At 36.0% G+C, this 27,718-nt stretch overlaps 1 protein-coding gene across 8 annotated transcripts in view; it reads right to left on the bottom strand.

The window, feature by feature from the left end:
• The window catches only part of CADPS2 (calcium dependent secretion activator 2), a 560,307-nt gene that overhangs the window by 233,369 nt on the left and 299,220 nt on the right, over positions 1–27,718 (bottom strand). For all 8 annotated transcript variants that reach the window (XM_073009305.1, XM_073009306.1, XM_073009312.1 and 5 more), the window contains exon 8: positions 9,166–9,305. In XM_073009305.1, coding sequence (XP_072865406.1) covers positions 9,166–9,305 — 140 coding nt within the window. The remainder of the gene's footprint in view (positions 1–9,165; positions 9,306–27,718) is intronic.

Raw genomic sequence — 27,718 nt, forward strand, 5'->3', positions numbered from 1 at the left:
TTCTTCTGGGGCAATAATGTTTTGAAACACACTCCAACAAATCCACCTTACAGTGGTGCCGATTAATTTGAAGTTATTATCCAAACAATCAGTCCAACACTTACAACTGTGAGCATAATTTCTGCATTCTGTTCTTTTCTAAAAAAGTTCATCAATTCATCAAATATTTGTTTAGCTTCTACTAAGTATTAGGCAATGTTCTAAAAATTGGGTTTAAAAATAGCAAGTAAGACAAAGTTCCTACCCTATGGGAATCAAATTTTGTTGGGAAGCTACTCAATAGCAAATTACACCATGGCAATAATATTCTAGTTGAGGATACAGTTAATAAACAATACATATAACACAGATAATGATAAGAGCTTTAAAAAAAAAAAAAGAAGCCAGTTAAAAGTAGAATTGGAAGCAGAGAGAGAAGGGTTCTTTGTTGGGTAAACAGGATGGGCTGCTGTAGAGACAGCATCTGATAAGAGACAGAAGAAAGAGAGGAGGTGAGTACCATGAGCATTCTAGAGTAGAGCTGGCAATGGCAAAGGTCTTTAGAACCCTAATCTCAATGACACTAGCCTCTCTCACTGATTATTTTCACAAAACATTTGATTAGGCTAATTATACAATCACATGAAGGTCTTGGGTGTGATGGTAACTACAAAATAAAAGTCATGTAGACAGTAAGTATTGAGTCAGCTGTTTAGGTTTATCAATCCCTCTTCAAATAAAGCAATTTAGCTAGGTGTGGTGGCTCACACTTGTAATCTCAGCACTTTGGAAGACTGAGGAAGGAGGATCACCTGAGTCTAGGAGTTCAAGAACAGCCTGGGCAATATAGGGAGACCCCATCTCTACAAAAAGTTTTTTAAAGAAGCTAGTCAGGTATGGTGGCACACACCTCTGGTCCCAGCTACTCAGGTGGCTGAGGTGAGAGGGTCACTTGAGCCCAGGAGATGGAGGCTGCAGTGAGCTCTGTTCACGCCACTGTACTACAGCCTGGAAGACAGAATTAGACCCTGTCTAAAAATTTTTTTTAATTAAAATAAAAATGAATCACACACAAAACTACAATTAAAAATAAAAATAACTGAGATGAAATTAAAACTAACTCACCTGGTATGTAAGTCTAATGAGATCAACAATGTATCATAAAACTTGACAAATTTTAATATCACAACTAGCAAGATTTGATAGACTGGTAGAGCTATATGGATCAAATCAACTTGTTTAATGATTTAAGCAAGAAAATTAAAAGTTAAACTAGCAAATTGTAGTAAAACATACAATGAGCACCACCAGTTATTTAAAATATGCACTGAAAATATCTGTAATTTAAAAAGTGTTACACAACATTAGACTGAATTAAAGGGAAAGTGCTTTCTTATTCCTCTCACTTGCCATGAAATAATCTCCAGGTGTTCTCTATTTTTAGAATCTGAGCTCATTTCTTAGATAAATCATTCAAGTCAGTTGCTTAGACATGGTTCAAAGCCCTTATGTAATATTTTCATTTTTCTCCCTTGGACATAGGGAGGAGACAAAATAAAGTTAGCAGAAAAATAAACACACAAAGAGCAACAAACTACCTTATCTACATCCATAATAGCTGTCAAATAAAAATGTAAATTAAAGTCTAACAATTAGGCAAAGGGCCCTAATAGGGGTATAACTTTTATACTCTCAAGGAATTAATGATGATTTGTACATTTCTATTTTTCTCATCTGTCTTTAAACATTTTCTTTTGAATAAAGTCAAATGATGTGGTTAAAACTTGAAGAATGTCATTTTAAGGCTGAGCACAGTGGTTCACACCTGTATTTCCAGCACTGTGGGAGTCCAAGGCAGGAGGACCACTTGAGTGCAGCAGTTTGAGACCAGCCTGGGCAACATAGCGAAAACCTGTCTCTAATAACAATACAAAAAAATTAGCCTCCTTGAAGAGGTCCTTTACATCCCTTGTAAGTTGGATTCCTAGGTATTTTATTCTCTTTGAAGCAATTGTGAATGGAAGTTCATTCCTGATTTGGCTCTCTGTTTGACTGTTACTGGTGTATAAGAATGCTTGTGATTTTTGCACATTAATTTTGTATCCTGAGACTTTGCTGAAGTTGCTTATCAGCTTAAGGAGATTTTGGGCTGAGACAATGGGGTTTTCTAAATATACAATCATGTCATCTGCAAACAGGGACAATTTGACTTCTTCTTTTCCTAACTGAATCCCCTTGATTTCTTTCTCTTGCCTGATTGCCCTAGCCAGAACTTCCAACACTATGTTGAATAGGAGTGGTGAGAGAGGGCATCCCTGTCTTGTGCCAGTTTTCAAAGGGAACTACAAACCACTGCTCAGTGAAATCAAAGAGGACACAAACAAATGGAAGAACATACCATGCTCATGGATAGGAAGAATCAATATCGTGAAAATGGCCATACTGCCCAAGGTAATTTATAGATTCAATGCCATCCCCATCAAGCTACCAATGAGCTTCTTCACAGAATTGGAAAAAACTGCTTTAAAGTTCATATGGAACCAAAAAAGAGCCCGCATCTCCAAGACAATCCTAAGTCAAAAGAACAAAGCTGGAGGCATCACGCTACCTGACTTCAAACTATACTACAAGGCTACAGTAACCAAAACAGCATGGTACTGGTACCAAAACAGAGATATAGACCAATGGAACAGAACAGAGTCCTCAGAAATAATACCACACATCTACAGCCATCTGATCTTTGACAAACCTGAGAGAAACAAGAAATGGGGAAAGGATTCCCTATTTAATAAATGGTGCTGGGAAAATTGGCTAGCCATAAGTAGAAAGCTGAAACTGGATCCTTTCCTTACTCCTTATACGAAAATTAATTCAAGATGGATTAGAGACTTAAATGTTAGACCTAATACCATAAAAATCCTAGAGGAAAACCTAGGTAGTACCATTCAGGACATAGGCATGGGCAAAGACTTCATGTCTAAAACACCAAAAGCAACGGCAGCAAAAGCCAAAATTGACAAATGGGATCTCATTAAACTAAAGAGCTTCTGCACAGCAAAAGAAACTACCATCAGAGTGAACAGGCAACCTACAGAATGGGAGAAAATTTTTGCAATCTACTCATCTGACAAAGGGCTAATATCCAGAACCTACAAAGAACTCAAACAAATTTACAAGAAAAAAACAAACAACCCCATCCAAAAGTGGGCAAAGGATATGAACAGACATTTCTCAAAAGAAGACATTCATACAGCCAACAGACACATGAAAAAATGCTCATCATCACTGGCCATCAGAGAAATGCAAATCAAAACCACAATGAGATACCATCTCACACCAGTTAGAATGGCGATCATTCAAAAGTCAGGAAACAACAGGTGCTGGAGAGGATGTGGAGAAATAGGAACACTTTTACACTGTTGGTGGGATTGTAAACTAGTTCAACCATTATGGAAAACAGTGTGGTGACTCCTCAAGGATCTAGAACTAGATGTACCATATGACCCAGCCATCCCATTACTGGGTATATACCCAAAGGATTATAAATTATGCTGCTATAAAGACACATGCACACGTATGTTTACTGCAGCACTATTCACAATAGCAAAGACTTGGAATCAACCCAAATGTCCATCAGTGACAGATTGGATTAAGAAAATGTGGCACATATACACCATGGAATACTATGCAGCCATAAAAAAGGATGAGTTTGTGTCCTTTGTAGGGACATGGATGCAGCTGGAAACCATCATTCTTAGCAAACTATCACAAGAACAGAAAACCAAACACCGCATGTTCTCACTCATAGGCAGGAACTGAACAATGAGATCACTTGGACTCGGGAAGGGGAACATCACACACCGGGGCCTATCATGGGGAGGGGGGAGGGGGGAGGGATTGCATTGGGAGTTATACCTGATGTAAATGACGAGTTGATGGGTGCAGCACACCAACATGGCACAAGTATACATATGTAGCAAACCTGCACGTTGTGCACATGTACCCTACAACTTAAAGTTTAATAATAATAAATAAATTAAAAAAAAAAAAATTAGCCAAGGGTGGTGGTGCATGCCTGTAGTCTCAGCTGGTTGGGAGACTGAGGTGGGAGGACTGCTTAAGCATGGGAGGTAGAGGTTGCAGTGAGCCAAGATGGTGCCACTGCATTCCAGCCTGGGCAACAGGGTGAGACCCTGTCTCAAAAAAAAAAAAAAAAAAAAAAAAAAGATGATGATGATGATGATGATTACAGTTCAAGGGACTCAAGTAGGATTTCGGTGAAATCAGGATAAGCCAGGCTGGGCCAAGTTCAACCTGGGAATGCAAGCAGACCTACACATACATAGGTTCAGGTCAAGGTCAGATGTCGAAACATAGTTATTTTAGACAAGGACACAGAGGGAAGTCATTCTAAAAGGTACATTTAAAAATGAAATATCAATTTTCTTTGTGAAAGAACAGACTAGGCTTCGTTTAAAGCCTGGACCCTCTGAGCAAATACTACCTTGATGCAGCTAAGATTTTCCTCCCCTAAATTAGCTGGAGATCATAAACCTTGAATAATAAGATAAATAATGGAACTTTACTAGAGTGCAGTCATTTCACTTTATGAGCAAATACAATGTCTGAATATTTAGTGTGTGAATGCAGTTTACACAGGCATGCTGCTCCAATTTCTGGATGCCCAGCTGGCCCTCTCTCTGGGAAATGGTGGGGCCACAATGCAGCCAGTGTGGGGCTTGTCTCATTTTTCCTGCTGGAAGTTCAATTATTGTCTCTCCTTGCAACAAGAGATGAGCCCAATGCCTTTTCTATCTTTATGATGGAAATTAAAGAGTTTTATTTGTAACAATGTCAAAATATTTTAACCCATCCGTTCATTCAACAAATGTGTAAATAGCCAAGCATGACTCTACACAAAGAGAAATATGAGATTCATCTGAGAGTAGTTTTGCTAAAATTTTCTTACCAATTAGAAACTATGATAAAAGCCTTCTATAGTTATATAGTTATGAAACTATTTTTACTATAAAAGTAATCAGTTGCATGCAGACTTCTCATAGATCATGGTAATAATGCTTCCATATATTTGTGAGAGCCAATTTTCTCTTTTTCAGTTATAGATTTAATTGTCATAACCATCATTTATTAGTTCCATTTTATTTTACCCTTTTGGTTGAGAAAATAACCTTTAATTAGGAAAATAATCTTATTTAATAAAAACAGGAATAGTTATTTGAGTTTTAAGTTAATACTGTTACTTAGCCACTAGGCTATGCTAAAGTATAACCCATTTGTTCAAGAACACTTCTATCTTCATGTTACACACACACACACACACACACACACACACACACACACACACAAACCAGGCAAATAAATTCAAAAGCTGGATGTGAATCATTTAATCATTCAAAATGTAGCTGGTAATTTGTTCAACAGATTTATCAAAGGGTTAGTTTCTATAATTAGTTTAGATGACATATTCCAAAAGAATAAATAAACTCATTTTTGCTAAATATACGTCTTGTGGTAATGCTCAGTTTGGTTTTAAAAGGATGGAGTCATCGTTATGCTTAATTTTCATTTACATGTAGTTAGTCATACTTAAACAAATTATAATGTATAGTGGTGGACTGATTAGTTATCAGAAACATGAGCTTTAGATTGGATGCATTTTACCTTCTGGTTTAAAAAAACAGTCATTTTAAAATGCAACACTGAGAACTAAACACCATTTATTTCATTTATTTTAGGCATTTTCTTACATTAAAATTATGTTCTATTCCCAATAAACTGTGTTTAGAACCTTTAAGTTTCAATTTGTAAATAAGGCTTACTCTCATTTGTATTACTTTTCCCTTAATAGCCTAGGGAGCACAATATTACATTTTCACCATCATTATTCACATTAATATCTATCTCTGATTATACACTGTGGGAGGCATTGAGAATTCAAATAGGTCTAAGAAACAGAGTACAGTTGAGAACACACAGACAAATATAAATAACATTGATAAAAATATTTTTTAAGGGCCATAGATAAGTGATAAATGAATAAAACAGAGAATACATGTTACAATAGTTCACGCAAGAAAGATATATTTGATGTCCACATTATTAAAACAGAGAATAGGTTTTTACTACTGAAGTCCCAAAAGATTTCAAAGTCTAAAGTGCTCTGAAGATAAAAATCCATTATCCTCCAATTTATTTTTTAATCCACCTAACAACTCTATCTGTAACAAGAGTTTGCTATATTTTAAAGATAAATTAATATTTTTAAAACTTGACTTGTCTCTTTTAAAATTATCCATCTGTTAATTATTGATTATAGGAGAAATGATTAACAAAACACGATCCAGGCTCAAAGCAAAATGCTATTAACCTACTATTCCTGTTATATTATTGCTTTGGTGTATGACGGAATACTTGGAAGAAAAAGATTAACTTTGTCTTCTTAAATGTAACTAAGTGCAGTAAAATCCATTTATGAAGTACTTCAGAAAAAGACGAATATAGCTATGCTGTAGGTGAAATGTTCTCCAATATATGTTTACACATAGGTGTATTATTCAAAATGTTTAAAACTGTTACCACATGGGTACTGAGGAAACAGAACAGATGCTTAGGTTAAAGCACCTCTAACTGTCCCTGTCCGTAGGGATCAATTATTATTATAGCAATGTGGAAAATGTTCAACTCTTCTAATATTAGTATTAAAATATTTTAATCAAATCACTATTTTGGAATATGACATTCTTAATTTTGCTACACAACACACTATGTTAGCATAACATCACAGAAAATTTTCAGTTCTAACATTGCTTCAATGTGTATATCACAAACTGAAGAGATACCTAAATATCTAGAAATGCCTGTATCTCTTAGCAATGTTAGATAATAATTGATATGGTTGGGCTATGATGCATTTTTGGTCTGAGTCTTTCAGTGAGTTCCTGAGCTTTATGGATTAAATTAAGAGACTATGAAATATCTATCCTCTTTAGTCTTTTCCTTCACCTTTAGTCTTGGGCAGAAGTCAATTGCAGGGTCATTCTAGGGGTACTGATTCAAAGAGATGTGAAAAAAACAAACCCTACCTCCAAATCAAGCCTTGTAAGGGGTCTGGATTGTCTCACCTATCCTGGAGTATGCTAAACCAAGGAACTGCCAGGTGAGAGCAAGAGTTTCTTCCCACTGGAGTTAAAGGTTACAGGACCTGCCCTATGCATGTTCGGTCTTTGTTCTTGGGACAAGCTGAAGGTCCAGGGGTATTCACCATGGCATGGTACTGTGGATGGGTAAATTAGGGCCATCTTGACATTATGATAGGTTCCGAGTTTTTTTTTTTTTTTTTTTTATTGTTCCATTCATCAAAAGAAAAAGGGACTGAGTAAAAAAGAGTGGAGAAACAACTGCAGTTCCTGGAACATACTGTGTTCTTTTATGTGTAACTCTACTAATCTCTAAGCACTTTAGAGCACTAGCACTCTCTCTAGTCTCAAAGCACTCTGACAGTTTCACTGAACTTGTCATCATCAGCTAAAAGTCCTTCCAGGACTCCCTGCCTTTGTACATGCTGTCATGTTGCTAGAATGCCATTTCTCCCACTGTCTATCTGATAAATTTATCCTTTAAGTTTTATCTCAAAAGTCAGGTGTCCTGTGAGACTTTCATTCACTGTACCTGTCAAAAATCAGGCATTATTTTTCCCAGGTTCCCATTTCTGTCTTACAGCACTTATCACTCACTATCATAATTATTTACATACAAGTCTGAATCCCTGACTAGCCAGTTCCTATAGGCCTGCAATAATATCATATTAAAGTGTGTCCTAGTTGGAAGACAGTAAGTGCTCAATACATGCCTGCTGCATAAATTACTGGTGAGCAGGTAGATGGATGCATGAATTAAATATTAAATCCCAGACACTCTATGTGCATTATAAGCTGAGTCATAGTTAGACTTGACTTTACATTACTACATTAAAGATGCATAATGTTGGTTGTCCGAATCATGGTTCCCTTTCTAAGAGCCCACCCTCTCATGTACTTTTTCCCTTTGGTGAGGTCTGACACTGCACATGCTGCCTACTAAACCAAAAAGCAATACAGTCCTTAGTTCCATCCCAACTGTAATGTATACCTTGGATTTCCCCCTGCCCAGAGCCTAACTTTGTTTCCCCTAATGGTCGTCCAAAGTATCCTCCTCATTTTTTGAATCATCAGTTCACTCCACCCTGATGCTAGTGATTGGGCCCCAATGCCAGCAGACTCTGCTTGTTACAAGGATATACTTTTTAAGACCTCTGTGTTTGTTGCCAAACTCAGGGTAAGCCACTTCAACAACTACTTTCCTCCATAGTAAGAAAAATGGTCCCTTTTCTTTCCTAATGGTTAATACCCCTATGCTGGGATTTGGCCATAGTAAGTCCAAAGTGTTACTCTCTACAGTAAGAAAAATGGTCACCTTTCTTTCCTAATGGCTAATAACCCTATGCTGGGATTTGGCCATAGTAAGTCCAAAGTGTTATTCTGAGGAAGTCCTGGATTTTTGGAAATTCATTTTATTCAAGAGTTCAGACCTGTTTCATCACCAGCTGCAACAGACAAAGAACCTTTGCAGAGATGAAGGCTGACTCTGACCCCTGGTGATCCCCAGGAGACAGTACCTGCACTTATTCCCCAGGCAACAGCAGTTTTCTCCAATATTGATTCAGTTCTCACTCACATGCTTGGATGAACACTCATATCCCTCTTGTCAAAATATATACAGCCTCGTTGGGTTATATCTACACTCTGTTTTAGTTTTTATATAGTCTATGGAGGTTTTATTTCTAGGGACCTCAATGCTAAACTTGTTTCAACTATTATTGTAATTTGAAGAATGTTTCTTAAAAGGTATTGTGCCCTGTGTCAATATGACTGATGAGTAATACTAACACAATCAAGTTCCAATATTGTGGTAGCATGCATACAGTTATCTTAACTAAAGACCCGTGTATTGAGCTATAAAGCCATCTTTGGGTCTAAAAACATTGAGTAAGATAACTTTTGTGTGTCACTTTTTGAGAAAACTCCATGTAAAAGCCTGCTATACTGGTTCTCTCACTAAACTGACAAAAACAATGCACTGAAATGAAATTCAATAATTCAGGAAACCAATCCTCAAATTTATACTCACCCACTATGCTTCATATGTGCTGGTTTATCCATTCGCACTGCCAGTTTGATTTTTAAGTCAGAATCCTGGCTATTTTTTGGAACTACCATTCGGTGTAATTCAGCTGATTTGGAGCTATTAGAAGTTGGATATAATATCACCTGTATGGAAAAAAGACCATATTTAAATGCATGATACAGAGTGTCTATGAGTTGGAACTAAAATATTTTCTATGTTTACCTGTTTGAAAAAATGGTGTCAACACCCAAATGTACCCAATAAACCATTTGACTTCCTACTGTAATAGCTGATGGATTTTCAATACAGACTTAATTTATTTTTTGACAAATACATGTTTTCACATTATCACATAATGAGTTTTCTTCCTGTGTCACTTCATAATGAATTAATAGCACAACAAGCTACAGTTGAATTGACGTTGAAAAATACTCAAGAGACACCCATAATTTCAAGAAAATTCTAAACTCCTCAGGGCAAAGCAGTTCAGAAAGATATTCTTTGAAATTATCGATAACATCCTTAAAAACCAAAGCCAATTATTTCAAACAGCACAAATATGCCTCATGTTTTATCATCATTATAAAATAGTATTAAAATAAATCAACTCAATTAGAGATGGAAAACAGCACATTTTCTGCACTAGATCAATACCAAAGAAGGACTTTTTCCTGACGTGTTTGCAAAACTACAGATATTATAATGACTGAAACAAAGTGATTACTTTTAATAAAACCGCCAAATTAACAAGTGATTATTTCACGACCCTCACTTCACAGAGCCAACCCAAGAAAGAGAAGCCTACTCTTCAGATGTTAGGTACCATGCAGATAACACAAGGCATTTTCCCCCTTTTAAAATCAGTTATGACATATTTAGGCACAGTTTACCTCCAAGTCTTAATATTTTTAAATGGGAGCATTATAGGCTAAAAGACAAAACAAATATGTGAAGTGCACTGCATTATATTTTAAGCCATAAGCCTGAAGCTTAGATATGAATGGAAGAATTATAAACATTCTCAGGTATGCTAAATTTTTTTTTCACAAACAGAATAAATATGTTCATTAAAACTATATTGAAACATATCTTCTTGTGTATAAATCTTGCTGCAACACAAAGTGATTGTGAATCTGAAATTTCTTTGTAATATTGTTATAATTTTACTTTAATATAACAAAACAAAGTCCCATCTCAAGTTGTTACAGATAGTCTTTATCAATTTAAGAAGGTTGCCTTCTATTCTTAGATTCTAATAGTAAAATGTTTTGAAAGCATTCATGGCAATTGACTTTGTCATACCTTTCCCCTACCCTCAAATCTTCATTTATAGTATAAGTAGAAATCTTCACTGAGAAATCTTTAGGCAAGACTCTCCTTCTCTCTAGGAAAGACAACATAGTCATAAAAGCTTCTCAAACTATTCTCAATTTGCAAGTTGTTAAATGTATCTACTATTTTGAGACTTTTCTCAAGCCTTTCCTAAGAGCCATAGCTGTGTTGAATCCAGCATATCCATATCCTCAAGTATATAAAGGACATCTAAGAACAAACTAAATGACATTTGCAATGTTTTCACAATTATGATCATACTCTAGAATTCATTTTGACTGCTAAAATATCCAATGTAATATTTTACAGATTCTTTCTTAAGTGACAGTAAAGAAAAATAAGATGATAGCTTTTGGCTCAAACCAGTAGACAAAGCAATATCATTATCAACTTAGAAGGTTATTCCAAAAAAGAATAAAAGACTAAGATAGAGCTCTATATCCACTGCAGCTATAGCTGCTATTTTCCTAACAAGTCTGGAAAGCTTTTTCTCTTTCTCCACACCCATCCCCCATTCCAACTTAAAAAAAAATATTTTGGCATGAGCCACTTACAGACTTTATTGCTTTTTAATTCTTCCTTCTATGTTTATATAAAAATTGGTATTGTACCAAACTCTAAACTCTTATACAGGAAGAGAATATTTAAATTAAAACTTTTGACAATTTCTCATTCTGTAAATGCCGATGATGGTTTGCTAAATTAGGTCCCAAGATAACTGATTTGGGCTGATCCACAAATTAAAGGCTATCCCAATATCGAATACCATTCTTTCTGCCACATTTTATTTTTTGATGGGTATTTCTCACTGAAGTCAGTGGAAGGATTTATTGCTCAGCTCTGTTCAATTAAACAAACACTGAGTTCTTATTATGTGAGGATACACAAAGATTAAAGAATATGAATGGCTCACATCTCTCAAGGAGCTTAGTTCCTCTTCAATAGGACTTAGTTTTGTCTTTTATTAACAGCACTCTTAGCTCTGATAGTATCACTTCTTCCTATTGCTCTTCTTTCCCTAGAGTATGCAATGGTTTCCTGATTTAGTTAATTTCTGGGTATATTCACAATCATTCGCTTGGCTTCTCCCTATCATATGTATATCTAATTCCCTATGTTACATTCCCTCCATTGGAAAGACCTGGAAATGTTTCTTTTTCTGGACAGACTGACTGATAAAGGTGTGAACATTGGCACGTGTAACAAGGGGAAGTCCACAGATATGAAATCTTCTGTTTCTAAGAGAAGTGCATTGGTAAATGCTGAACTTAAACTTCAAAATGGTCTGTTAAATAGTTTCCAGGCTCCCAAATTGCACAACCAAAAAAGTGGTCATGTTTCTTTTTTTTTTTTAATACTTTAAGTTCTAGGGTACATGTGCACAACGTGCAGGTTTGTTACATATGTATACCTGTGCCACATTGGTGTGCTGCACCCACCAACTTGTCAGCACCCATCAACTCATCATTTATATCAGGTATAACTCCCAGTGCCATCCCTCCCCATTCCCCCTTCCCCCTCCCCATAATAAGCCCTGGTGTGTGATGTTCCCCCTCCAGAGTCCAAGTGATCTCATTGTTCAATTCCCACCTATGAGTGAGAACATGCGGTGTTTGGTTTTCTGTTCCTGCGATAGTTTGCTGAAGGTGGTCATATTTCTTTTCCAATTTCGCTATGAATAAATAGATAAGGAAGAAGCTCCCAAGGTGTAGAGCCCAGAGGGCCATGGAGAATAAAGGACGAGGGAGTTATTTTCAGAATACACAATACAGCTCTGATCAAGAGATCTGGAACACTTCCTTGGCAGGGTGTCTTCACGGTGCCTGCCAGATAGGATTTCATTATTGTAATTGGACAATTACTGCCGTGCATTTCCTGCTTCTCCTTTTTCCACATGGCAAACTTACCTGTAGCTCTCCTGTTTCTGTTCCTTTACTGTATATTGGATTTGTGCTGAGGCAGAATGGGGAGGGAAGGTGTCGTAAGCAGTTACCATGAACTTTAGTTCATAGGTTGCCAGACTACAAAGAACCACAGCTAACTGTGATGCAGATATTGGACTGGATATAAAAATGAAATAGGACTTTGGGCTGTTTCTCTTGAGTTGCGGTGAATGTGTTCTATGTGTAGGAAGAAGGGCAACAAAACAACTTGGTGGCACAAGGGTGAACCATGGCACATCGTCTGACTATCTGCCACGATTCATGCTTTCACCAGTATAGAACTGTTGCTAGTAAACAGCTAGTTAGCCAAGAACCAGGTTTTCCAGATCCTCCTGCTTCTAAGTAGGGACATATAAAAGTTCCTATTAAAGGGGTGAGAAGTGACATGTGTCACCTTGGGAAAAGGTGATCAAGATACAGGTTTGATGTCTTTACCCCACTTTATTCCTCTGCCAGTCAAGTTCAGAGAACACGAATACCTTAGGAAATGAAAGAAATCAGAGCTTCAAATCACCATGTGGAAGAAAGTCATACTTCTGTCAGGAATACCTGCGGTAAACTCTTGCAAACCTGATATTATTTTGAATTCTTGAAATGTAACGACTTTCTTGTTACAGTATTTAGCAGTATCCTAACTAGTACATCAACAAGGTGTTTTGTTTCAAAATCTTTCAAAAGTAAATAAGTGACTAAAGAATTTGTTTTTTTTATTAGAAGCAGTTCCAATTCAATAGGACTCAGTTCATGTATAGAGACTGTGTCTGATGTTGACAGTCATAATAATTAAAATATTTAACAGATATAAAAGCTTACTAAGGATCCTTCTGTATCCTAAGTTCACATTTAAATTATAGCTCTGTACAAATAACTTTTAATACTATTTAGCAAACTATTTTGTTCTTTACCATTCATTTCTCTTAACCTTTCTGTATTGTTTATTTTTGTCAGCAATACTTTAAATGTCGTGTCAGCATGACACAAAGATGACTTCTTATCTTAAACATAAAGCTAATGTATCTTCTTCATAATAAAATGTCAGTGTTACTTGTCATGTTTGCTAGGGTGTAATGGAAACCACAGAATGATTTTTTAGGATTTGTTTAAAATTCCATCAAATTTAATATATAGGAAGAAAAAAAACTAAGACTTAAAAAATGAAATATAAAATACACATTTACACACAGAAATGTTTAGAGTGATGTGGGGTTCAGAAGTTGCTTTTTCTTAAAATATATAAGCTGTCACTTCTACATTGTTTCTTTTCTGAGATACCTGATTGAGGTCAAACTACATACATTTGTGCATAATTAAACTTTGTGACCTGTGAAATTAAGACTATTTAAATTGCTAAACTCTACTTCAACAAGCACCCGAAAAACTAAAACAAAAAACAAAACAGCACTGGGTGCTGGGGGAGACAAGCTAGAAAAACAGAGGGGCTAGATAGACAATTCACTACCTTCTCCCATAAATGTCTCTTAGCTTAGAGAAAGGAAAAAAGACCCTGGGACCACAATAATTGCACCATATCTTGTGGCAAAATAGTAGAAACACAGTTGGTACAATTCTAGCTCAACGATGAGTGCATTCAGCAATTCTTGAAAAAATCAGGACAGCTTTCATAGAGTAATTACAGTTTCATTTGGAAGTCTAAAAAAACACATAAGATTTATAAGGCTGACATGGGGAGGGGATGAAAAATAAAGATATAGGAGCTGTTGAAACCAAACACTGTAACAGTGGCAATCTAGAAAAAAGCACATGATTCTGATGCTGACATTCTTAACGTTACTCTAGGTTCTCAAGCTCTTCCCCAAGGTTGGCTGTTGAGCTTTTTCTCTGTTCCCTGGACTTAGCCTCAGTCAGTTTCCATTGCTTGCCACCAAAAGAACTTCAATCAGTACAAACACTCATTATATTTTCTGCCATGTCAATTCTCTTTATGTTCTCAAAAGATAAGAACAGAGGGCAGGGTGCGGTGCCTCACGCCTGTAATCCCAGCACTTTCGGAGGCCGAGGCGGGTGGATCACAAGGTCAGGAGTTTGAGACCAGCCTGGCCAACACAGTGAAACCTCATCTCTACTGAAAATACAAAAAATTAGCTGGGTGTGGTGGCAGATGCCTGTAATCCCAGCTATTTGGGAGGCTGAGACAGGAGAATAGCTTGAACCCGGGAGGTGGAGGTTGCAGTGAGCCGAGATTGCGGCATTGCACTCCAGCCTGGGTGACACTGCAAGACTCCATCTCAAATAAAATAAAATAAAATAAAAATAAAAAATAAAAATAAAAATAAATAAGAGAAGAGAATTCGAGAACCCTCTGGGCACCACCTTTCTAGAGTTAGGAAAAGGAACAGGACTCTATAACTGAGACCAGTCACCAAGGAGGTAGAAGAAAGCTGAAGTTTGTGATGTGCCAAATTTAAGGGGGAGAGTTTTTTAGGTAGTAGGAAGGGGGCATCAGGGTCATATGGGGATCAAGAGGTCACACATTGTTGGGTCTGAAAGACTACTGCCTGGTTAAAAAAGAGAGAGGTGACTGGAGATCTGAGCAGGAAAAAGTTTAGTTGAAGCCAGATAGCAATGGTGTGAGGGACATATTATGTTTGAGGAATAGAATAAGACTTCATTTAAGGTTTATGTCGGCAAGATCAGGTAAGTTGGGCAAAATCGTTTTGACTAGAAGGTTACTGTGTGTAAAGGCAGGGAGGATGACAATACAGACAGGTAGGCTGAAGGAGATACAAGAAGGTTAAGCTTATGGATAAAACCAGCAGTTATGGAAGATTAGGGATAGACTGTAAGAAATGTGTTTGCTAAGTGTGTGTTATCCTATATAGGTAACATCTAGTAAAACAATGTTTATAAACCAGAGAATGAAAATCAAATTTTCATACTCTTGAGTAAAGAATAATCACCCTCTCTCCAGCTACATACATCTTAGAGATGAGTCATGTGACTCAGTGATCAGGTTTCTCATATCCAACTAAGTGATAAACTAGCCTCAAACAGAGTAAGAAGAAATTAAAAACACAATTAGCAGAAAGCATGGATCAATTTTGATTAAAAATCATTTCTGCTTACAAACAGGTGTCCTTGAGACAAAGGATATTTTAGGCAAATGGCTGAGGGAACATCTTTCCAGATAAATGCAGCCTATCTCTGTGAGAAACCTTGACTTTTTGGGTTTAGTTGATGTTTCTTTTTCTCTTTCAATTGACAGAGATTTTACACTTAGCAAAGGTTCATAATGACAGTCCCTAGCGAATCTTTCAAATACCTTCTTGAGAGCGTAGGACCTTGAGGTAGCATATTTTATGAAAGGACTACCTGAAGTTTTTTTCACTTCAGTATTTATTTAGCAGATGTTAATAACCACGTATAATATTTGCCCCAATATCAGAACTCTCATAATATGTGAATATGGATCAGATGATTTGTCTAAGGGAAATCTATATTCTTCCTTAGTAACAGTTTCCTGTGTTTTAATACACTTGAGGTTGCTAAATCTAAATTATTTCTTATTTGATTTAATATCATGGCTTCCTATCCTACTTAGCAGAAACAAAGAACACCTGCTCACTCTTACAGACACAATGCTCTTTTGTATACTGAAAGATTAGCATTAAATCTTCTGTCAACCTTATTGGCCACGGGCTAAATCGAGTTTCTTTATTTTCAAAGGAACTCGAAATCTGGAAAGAATTTTGGAATTGACAATATGGAACTGATCAAACTCCCAATCTTTTACCAAATGTGTACTTGGCCCAACAGAGAGCCACACATCACATCTCCTTCCTTTTATACAGTACATTTTTTTTTAAAAAATAAGAAAGGTCTTTTTTTGAAAAAATAAAGTGAGGTAGAAGAAAAACAAAGTATCATCCTAAGTAGATATTTTTTCCTTGACATTAGCTTGTTAAAAGATCAAGATTAGAAACTTTGTTATTTGCATGATGGGAGGATTAAGGACAAAGCAAGGAAAAGAAAAGATGCATCAACCATTCTCCAGTTTTTCCTGACATCTCTATTTAATAATAATATGCAGGGGGCATTTGGCAAGCCCTTAGTAGCGTATGCTCCTTGAGAGCAAGAGCTATCGTGGAGTAAACAGGGTAATTCATTTGTAACACATAGGGTCGCTTAAATGAGTATCTTTAAGACATTCTTTTCTCACCAGGTTTTATTGAAATTACATATATTTAAAGTATGCATCCTGATGTTCTGATACATAGTGAACTGATCACTAGAGTCAAGCTAATTAACATATCCATTTCTTGACTGTTACCATTTTTTAAAAATCTCTAAGCCTTCTTAACCGCAGTTTCCTTCACAGTCTATTGTAAACACTCACCAAGTATTTGTTGGTTGGATGGCTGGTTGGAAAGATGGAAGGATGAATGAATGGATGGGTGGATGCTTAGACAAATTAGAAATAAAAAATGTAAACCTAAAATTTATACTTTACTGTGATGAAAAGAGAAAAAGTCTCGATAACTAAATTACTGCCAAAATTTGATAACAGAAAATGATGGTAATTAGTTCTACAGTATGTCGTTTACTTACCAGTCTCTCAAAATCTATGAAACTTTCATCCTTTCATATCTGGAACACAATAGGTAGAATACTGGCTTCCCAAAGATGCCCAGGTCCTAATCCCCAGGACTTGTGAATATATTTCTACCTTAAATGGCAAGGGAGAATTAATGTAGCAGATGAAATTAAGATTGCTAATTAGGCAATTATTCACCTATCCAGGTGGGCCCAAAACAGTCACAAGGGTTCTGAAACATGGCAGAGGAAGGCAGAAGAGTCAGTATTGATGTGAAAAGGACTTGACCAGCCATTACTAGCTTCGTAATTGAAGTAGGAAACGAGTCAAAGAATGCAGACAACCCCTAGAAACGGGAAAAGGCAATACAAAACACACGACAAACAGATTCTCCCCTAGAGCATCTAGAAAGAAACAGAACCCTGCTGATAGCTTGATTTTAGCTCACAGAGATCCATTTTGAACTTTTGACTTCAGAACTATAATAAATTTGTATTGTTTTAAGTCACTAAGTTTTTGGTAAACTGTTGCAGCAGCAACAAGAAACCAATGTCTAGACAAAAAAGTTAAAATTTCATCATAAAGGAAAATTAAATTTATCTTTTAAATTTCTCCTGGTAAGTGTGTGATTTAAAGATATTTTTACATATTGATTTCTATCATCAGCTTTGCTTACTCTGTGTGTGCTTATATATTGCACACACCTGAAGCATTCTGCTTGTAAAAAATATTTTGAAATTCTTAATTTTCTCTCATTTTGTATTAACGTAGTTAAACAAAGTTGTGACTTTTCTTATAATAAACTGAAAAATTTTTAAAGGTTTAGCAATGAAGCCGATTATTTTGGTTACCAGAATGAAGACCATTATGCTTCTATTACTAACAAAGTTCAAGTTCCATATAACCTCATGATTAAGAATTATCTCTTTTATTTCAAAGCCTTTCCTGAAGATTCTGAAAGACACAATCAAGTTTGGCAGTCACTATATTTTTCAGGGCTCAATTAAGGAAAGTCTTTTATTAATATTCATGGATCACTTTTCTTGTTTATAAGGTATTGATTTCATCCTTCTTACATAGAGCAATATACTCCAACACAGTTATATCTGTGTTTTGAATACTTATATAGACAGGAAAGCATCATTATTCTTGATCTATTGCCCTCAGCCATAAATTATGAATAGCATAACCTTTATATTACTTTACCAAAACAGTTTCTATTAGAGGACACTGCACGAGTAGCTTTATCATTTTTCTTTTTACTAGTCTGATTATAATAATGCCTGCCATTTATGGAGAACCTATCAACTGAGTGTCTTGGAATGCTTTGTGAAATTTAAATCAATTCTCACATCACCCTTCAAAGGTAGGCACTGTCTTGTTATTTAAATAACTTGGCACTGAAGTTAAATAAATACCTAAAGGAAAATCACTTCAAGATAACAACAGACACTTTCAATTTTACACCACCCCCCTCAATTCAACATATTATTTCCTTAATTATTTCATAAATATTATAACAATTTTAGTTTTGTTCTTAATCTTTGGTTAGTAAGTACAATAAGAATTTTTAGAGCCAAGTCAATGTCAGTCAATCCATAACATATGGCGGTAGGATGGAAAACAGGGAGGTACAATGTCTAGACTTGGACAATTATTTCAGCTGTATCCTTAAAGTGAAGAGCATGGAAAATACAGTTATGGCAAAATGTTTTGGGATTGGCCAGCTAATTCATGGACTACTGATAGATGTGGGTATTTAAATTAAAAACCCACTACAGGCCGGGCGCGGTGGCTCACGCCTATAATCCCAGCACTTTGGGAGGCCGAGACGGGCGGATCACGAGGTCAGGAGATCGAGACCATCCTGGCTAATACTTTGAAACCCCGTCTCTACTAAAAATACAAAAAATTAGCCGGGCGCGGTGACGGGCGCCTGTAGTCCCAGCCACTCGGGAGGCTGAGGCAGGAGAATGGCGTGAACCAGGGGGGCGGAGCTTGCAGTGAGCCGAGATTGGGCCACTGCACTCCAGCCCGGGCAACAGAGCGAGACTCCGTCTCAAAACAACAACAACAACAACAATAACAAAAAACCCACTACAGGTTGTACATTCCTAATCTGAAAATCCAAAATCAGAAATGCTCCAAAATCCTAAACTTTTTGACCATCCATATGGTACTCAAAGGTCAAGCTTGAAGGAAATGCTCATTGGAGCATTTTGAATATCAAATTTTTGGATTGGGGATGATCAACCATTAAGTATAATGCAAATATTCCAAATTCTGAAAAAATAAAAAATCTAGAATACTTCTGGTTGCATTTTGGATAAGGGATACTCAACCTGTACCACCTTAAAGTGTGAAGGTGAGCTCTTCTTCTTCATATGAATAAGGAATCTATGCAAGGTCTAACAATCACAATGTAATAATGTACCAAAATAACACTAATAAAAACCTTTCCAAGCTGGAATGCTTATATACTGTTGGTGAGAATGTAAATTAGTACAACCTCTATGGAAAACTGTATGGAGATTTCTTATTTATTTATTTAGAGACAGATTCTCACTCTGTTGCCCAGGCAGGCTGGAGCGCAGTGGCATGATCTTGGCTCACTGCAACCTCTGTCTCCTGGGTTCAAGCAATTCTCCTGCCTCAGCCTTCAGAATAGCTGGGACTATAGGTGCACACCACCACGCCTGGCTAATTGTCGTACTTTTGGTACAGATGGGGTTTCACCATATTGGCCAGGCTGGTTTTGAACTCCTGACTCTGTGATCCACCCGCCTCGGCCTCCCAAAGTGCCGGGATTACAAGCGTGAGCCACCACACCTGGCTGAAAATTTCTTAAAGAACTAAAAATAGAAATATCATTGGATCCAGCAATCCCACTACTAAGTATCCAAAGGAAAAGAAATCAGTATAATAAGAGACACCTGCATGCCTATCATAGCATTAGTCACAGTAACAAAGTCATAGAATCAACCAAAATGTCTATCAACAATTGCATAAATAAAATTTTTAATTGCTTAAATAAAAATGTGTACACACACACACACACACACACACACACGGAACACTACCCAGCCATGAGAGAGAATGAACTTATGTCTTTAACAGCAATATGGATGGAGCTGGAGGCCATTATCCTAAGTGAAATAATTCAGAAACAGAAAGTCAAATGCAGCATGTTCTCACAAATGGGAGTGAAACAATGGGTACACATGGATATATGGAGAGGTGGGGAATAATAGACACTGGAGACTCCAAAAAGGGGGCAGTGGGAAAGGAGGGTGAGCATTGAAAAATTACTTACTGGACATGATGTTCACTACGCAAGTAATGGGTACACTAAAAACCCAGACTTCACCATTATGCAATATAACCATGTAACAAGACTGCACTTATAACGCCTGAATTTATAAGAATTAAAAAAAAAAAAAACTTCCCAATTTGCCATTTTATATGTATGCAAACTAGTCAGTAGTCACTTAAGCAATGGGAAAGGAGGGTGGACAGGTGAGTATGAGGTTGAGAACTCTCTGTGATACATTTTCATATGCTCAAAAAATCAAATAAATTCAGAAAAGTAAATGACACAGGAAGATGGTGGGGAATAAGGTCAGGGTATGGAACGATTCATGGGCAGAAGGGAGGTTATGTGACTTGTTCGTGGCCTCATGGCTACTATGGTAGAGCCAATACCAGAATTAATGTCTTCAAAATCAGGTTTCAAACTTTTCAGTTTGTCATGCTGAACAACCAACTAATTTGAATCTTGCACTTCTGATCTAAGGACTTCTTGACTCATACAATGCATATAATACAAACTATCAGGGAATAAGAGTGTTTTCTCATACCACTGCTAAAGGCAACAGAGGTAAGTATTTTTTTCCAGTTTTACTGAGGTATACTTGACAAAATCATATATATTAACAGTATAAAACATGATGTTTTAATATTCATCTAACATAGTTTTTGTGTGTGTATGTGCTGAGAACATTTAAGATATATTCTCTTAGCAAATTTTCAAGTGTATAATTCATGATTATGAACCATAGTCACCATGCCATAAAACAGACCTCTGGGACTGATTAATCTTAATGAAAACTTTGTAGCCTTTGACCAACGTCTTCCCATTCCTCATCCCCTCCAAGCCTATGACCCTGGTAACCACCATCCTACTTTCTGCTTCTAAGAGTTTAGCTTTTTTAGATTCCACATGTAAGTGACATCGTGTGGTACTTGTCTTTCTGTGCTTGGCATATTTCATTTAGCACAATGTCTCCCAGCTTGATTAAATGACAAGATTTCTTCAGTTTTTAAGGCTGAATAAAATCCCACTGCATATATGAAAGAAATGCTCAACATCGCTAATCATTAGGGAAATGCAAATAAAACCACCTCACACCTGAATGGTTATTACCAACAAGATAAAAGATAAGAATGCTATTATCAACAAGATAAAAGATAAGCATTGGTGAGGATGTGGGGGAAAAGGAACCTCTGCATACTGTTGGTAGGAATGTGCATTAATATAGCCACTTCAGAAAACAGTATGAAGTTTCCTCAAAAAAATTAAAAATAGAATTACTGTATGATTCAAAAATCCCACTTTAAGGTATATATTCAAAGGAAATGAAATCTGTATATAGAAGAGATAACTGCACTCCAACATTCATTGCAGCTTTACTGACAATAGCCAAGATATGAAATAAACCTAAATGTCCATCCATGAATAAATGAATAAAATGGGATATTCTAAAGTGATTTTGAATAGCTCTGAGATACACAAGTGTTATTTTATTAATGTAGTGACTAAAAGAGATTAGTAATAAACTTGAGAATGTTTCAATTTACTTCTATTTTAGGTAGAAGACTAAACATACTAGAACTTCACTCACTATAGGATCCAAATTGTATAATATTCTATAATTGTTCTTCCAGTTTATTACTTGATTAGGGATATCAGGCATCGAAACAAAAGTAATTATACTTTCTAGCATAACTTTGCATAGGAGAAATGAAAATGAATTAAGCAAACTTCAGATTTATTCATTTGTTCACCTATTCCTCCAACATTAATTGGATATATACTGTCAGAAACTGCTAGACAGCTGCTGTTGCTAAAGTGGATAATATATCCATGGTCTTGCCCTCAAAAGGATAACAATACAGTAGATGCCACTATGAACTGGAAGAATTTAATTTGCATCTTTATGCCACAGTTGCTTTATCTGGAAGTGAAGAGATTGGACTAAATGAGCTGTAGTATCCTTTTAAACTCCAAATTCTACTAACCAATAAAACAGAAATAGCTCGAAATAGCAATAAGTTTTGTTTCTTAATTAATTATGGATAAAATGTAGCATGAATTATATAAAAACTAAAATAATTTATCTTGTAGTTTTTCTTCAAAATTCAGCTGAATATAAAATTTCAGTTTCACTGACTTAGGAAGTACAGTTTGCAGCTAACTCAATCCCATCAGCACCTTGAAAGATAACTTCTACCATCCCACCATTAGATACTCAGCTTTTAATTTATATTTAAAAAGGCACTGACTATTCTGGCTAGGTGGTTTGTTTTATTTGTCCTAAGGATTACAAAAGCATTGACTTTGGTGTGATGCACACATGCAGGACACCCTACCATTTTCCTGAACATCCCCTTTTTTCTTCCTGAAACAATTCTGATTTTGCTCAAAGCAACAATTGTTAAGTAAATATACAATTTTCTAAACCTTTTTTGAACCTAAAGATGACTACGTGACACTAGTTTAAAAGATAACTAACCATTTAAAAAATGTAAAAACAATGTAGTGTGTGTTTGTAACATATGTAAAAGTACAATGCATAGCAATAACTCAAATGATGGGAGGGAAGAACTAGAGGTATAATATTGTAAGGTTCTTAAATATACATTTAAATGCTATAGTATCACTTGACTTAGCCTCTGATGAGTTAAAACTACATAAAATAACAAGACGTTCATCAGTAAAAGGGCGACAAAGAAGAAAAACTAGAATCTTAAATAACATTCAACCAAAAAAAGCAGAAGAGGAAAAAGGAAATAACAGAAGAGAAAGAAAAAACATCTAAATGACAGATTTAAGTTTAACCAAATCAATATTCATATTAAAATATAATTTAAATATCCCAGTTAAAAGGCAGAGGTGTGTCAGAATGGATAATAATGACACAATTATATGTTACTTCAAGAAATAATAGTCTAAGTGTAAAGAAACAAATACACCAAAGAATGGGAAAAATATAACATGCTAACACTAGTCAAAAGAAAGCTGGGGACTGGGCAAAGTGGCTTATGCCTATAACTCCAGCACTCTGGGAGGCCAAGGTGAGTGGACTGCTTGAGCTCAGGAGGTCGAGACCAGCCTGGGCAACATGGCAAAACCCTGTCTCTACAAAAACAAAAATAACAACAACAACAACAACAACAACAAAAATAAAGCTGAGGCAGCTAACATAAAGTAGTTTTTGAAGTAAAGTATACTACCAGGGATAAAGAAGGTCATTTCATAATGATAAAAGGTCAGTTAATGAGAAGGAAATAGTAATCCCATCTGATAAGCTGCCATATCAGATATTCAAAAAAGTGACGCCAAAAAATGATAAAACAAATACAAAACTATAGCAAGATATTTCAATACCTAATAGCTATATTATATAATATTTATACCAAATAGCTCAATGGGACAGAATAGAGAGTCCAGGAATAGGCTTACAGATATACAGACAATTGATTTTTCACAAAGATGTTAAGTAAATTTAGTGGAGAAAACTTTTCCACAGACTGTGCTAGAACAACATATTCAAAGAAAAACTTTGATCGATATGTAGCTCTAGATCCGAAAATTAACTAAAAATAAATCAAAGACTAAATGTAAAAATCTAAAACTATACAGCTTCTAGAAGAAAACAAAGGATAATTCTAACTTTGGATTTGGTGAAGATTTCTTAGACACGCCACCAAGAACATGAGCCAAAAAGAAAAAAAAAATCATAAATTGGACTTAATCAAAATTAAAAATTTTTGTTCTTTGAAATATGATTAAGAGAATGACAAGACAAGCCAAAGACTGAGAGAAAAGTATTTCTATCATACTCATAAAGAATGTATAAGTAACATGATCTTTCCAAATTCAAAAATCAGAAAACAAGCAACCCAGTTAAAAACTGGGGAAAATATTTGAACAGATTCTTCATAAAAGAAAAGCTGCAGATAGCAGAAAGATGCTAAATATCATTAGTGTATGTTTTTGCTAAGTGCCAATTAAAACCATAATGAAATAACAATATACACCTATTAGAAGGCATTAGTACAGTGTACATGTCTAATATTTGTTCTACCCGGGACAGAGGAAAACCTCTATTATTCTAAGGAAATAGTAAAGTGTCAACTACTTTTACTATAATCACCCACATAGGACACCATGGAGGATGCCGTGCATAACATGATCAGCCCCTATAAGTGGTGAGAAGGAAAGAAATACTTTCCTCTACCTCTACAGTGAAGACCCAGGCCAACTTCTCAGCGAATGACCAAGGCAGACATACCGAGCAACAGCTTTCAAAGTCAGGCACTGAATGACAGGTAGAAACCTGTAACACTTCAAAGCACATGATTAATAAGCCAGACCTAATTAGAAAGAATTTGCATCTTATGAGAATTAGCCCTGGACCTTTCCCTGTCTGCGCTCCTGCTTCGTCGCTGGTGTGGTGACTGAGATATGACTATAAAGTCTCATGAAGAATTGCAATCTGAAAGGATTTAAGCCAAATGTAGCCAATATGTATAACTGGACCACGGAATTAAAATTTTGTCTCTAATTATCTAGTTTATAAGTAGTTATCGTGTAACTTCTAATAAACTTACGAAGTAATAGATCAGGAGTAAATTAAAGATGTTTTATTGAATAACTATACTAGTTTTTCACAAATAATTACAAAAAATTACTACAAATCACTTTGGGCCTTTCCTTAACTCTCACAGGCAAAATTTATATGGAAGATTTAAAAAGAATGCCAGCATTATACATCTACATGTGAATGAAAAAAACATTAGAGAAGCTCCTAGTGAAATCATAATCACAGGTATTTTTCTTCAATTTGAAAGCAAAATTTAATGGCTAATTTTATTGAAATAACACTAAATGACTGATGCTTTACCTAGTGAATTAATATCATATACTGCAAGATGGAATTGAAATTCTTTTCCATCCTATGTATGTCTAATTCAACTCTTCATATATAGGAGACTTTTATATTTGTGGTACAACTTTTCTGAAACTTAAAATCACAGAAAAGTTATCCTTCCTCCTTAAACCCTTTCAGATAGCAATTCTTCATGAGACTTTATAGTCATATCTATGCTTTCCCCATCCCCATGGAAGTAGAGGACTCAGCATCCTTCTGTATATACTGAAGATGTGGTACCAAGGCCACAAACTCAGTCTATGAATGGACAATAGGTTCCTTCTGTCTGAAGAAATGTTTTTACAACAACAATTCTAAAATGAAAAAAAAGTTATTTTGGCAAACCCTTCAAAATTGTTTTGTACTCAAGATGCCCCTTTACCAAGTTAAAGAGTTACCCAGGAGTATACTACCCAATATTTCACTCTGAAAGACTGAATGGAAAGTACGTTGTCCACAAATAGATGTCCCTTGGGGCTGCTATTTAGATTTTTATATGGCTATGTTAGGTAAAACTTTCTTTTCAAGTTTTCCAGGACAAAATTATCTTCATTGTGATGAACTATATACTTTGGGATGCTTGACTGGTCAGCTGTTTACCTGCTAGGACATAATCTTAATTGTTTCCTGAGAAAAAAATCCTTGTTCTGCCTCCAGGTATTCCCTTAGCACCTGGTGGAGGGTTGGCCACCAATTCGGATGAAAAATCTCCATATGCCACCTCTATTTCCGTAAATAGGTATTTGCATCTGCCATCCACAAACAAAATTTGCATGCCAAGTACTCACCAAATAATATAACCTTCAACTGCTCAATGTCTATGAAATTTAAGCTATCATTTCACAAACCTACATGTTATGATATTTTTATTACACTCAAGAGTCACTAGGTTCTGAACCTGTCTGCATAGTAGTTTCAATGATACTATTTGTACCAGTGCTTCTCAACTCTGTATGCACATTAGCATCCCCTTGGAAGTGTTTAAAATACTCCCTCCTTTGCATACCCCAAACCAACTAAAGGAAATGCGTGGACCTAGAAATTGAGTCTTTTTACAACTTTCTCTCACCAGGCACAGTGGCTCATGCCTGTAATCCCTACACTTTGGGAGGTTGGGGTGGGAGGATCACTTGAGCCCAGGAGTTCAAGACCAGCGTCGCAACACTGTGAGATTCCATGTATATAAAAAACAAAAAATGGGCTGGGGATAGTGGCACACACCAGTAGTCCCAGTAACTTCGGAGGCTGAGGTAGGAGGATTGCTTGAGCCTGGGAAATTAAGGCTACAGTAAGCCATGTTCTCCGGTCTGGGCAACAGAGTGACACTGTCAAAAACAAAACAAAACAAAAACAAACAAAAAACCCTCTTCAGGCAGCTTTTTTTCTAACAACTGTCAGAAAGAATATTTTCATAGCAACATTTCTAAAATTAAAAATATCATTTTGGTAAAATACCCAAAATGCACTTTCTACTCAAAAATACCATTCAACCAACTAAATAGTTACCAGGAATATATTACACAGTAATTCATTCACAAATAAAAGTGCATTGGTAGCCAGATAGTACCCTAAGAAGATGCAAACATTTTATAAAATGATATAAACTGTATATCTAAAAAGACTACGTACAAAAATACTTTAGCTTAAATAATATTTGATTTCTGAAAAATCTCTGCAATGACTGAACCTGCAATTTCTTCAAATGGATTTCACTGTAAGAACAAAAATAAGAAATTTTATCTTATGTTGCACTGGGTTACTTTTGAACAGAGTATTCAAACATACACACTTACTAGAATACATTATAAAGACAAATTGAATGGCAAAAAAATGCTGATCTTTACTATGTAAGTTTGTTGTTGGTCGTGGCACTGACATGGTATTTCTGAAATTATTTTGTATATATTATATGACGCAAAATGAGTAAATATGACAAAAAAATGATGTCGTGGAGAAGCAGTAAACTCATTTTTAAAAAAATGTATATTTCTTGGGCTGGGAACAGTGGCTCATGCCAGGAATCCAAGCAATCTGGGGGGCTGAGGTGGGAGGACTTCTTGAGTTCAGGAGTTTGAGACCATCCTTGGCAACATAGTGAATCCTTGTCTCTACCAAAAAGCCTAAAAATTGGCCCAGCATGGTGGCACATGCCTATGGCCTCAGATACTCTGGAAACTGAGATGAGAAGATTTCTTGAGCCTAGCAGGTGGAGGCTGCAGTGAGCCACGGCTGTGCCACTGTACTCCAGCCTGGGAGATAGAGTGAGACCCTGTCTCAAAGAAAAAAACAGTATATTTCTCAACTAAGAAGTGTTGATACATATGTAGACTGTTAGTTTCTAAATTCCATCATCACTAAAAACAACCAGTGCTAATAACAGGCCTAGGGCAGGAAGAGTACCAGTTGAGCCTCTAAAATTTCATGTCCCAGAAAGCAAAGACCAATAGGTACATGATTTAAAAGAAAAAAAAAATACTGGTGCTGTTCGGAAAAATTTTTAAAAAGGAAAAGGAAAA

This window comes from Chlorocebus sabaeus, chromosome 21, assembly GCF_047675955.1.
Source record: "Chlorocebus sabaeus isolate Y175 chromosome 21, mChlSab1.0.hap1, whole genome shotgun sequence".
NCBI lineage: Eukaryota > Metazoa > Chordata > Mammalia > Primates > Cercopithecidae > Chlorocebus > Chlorocebus sabaeus.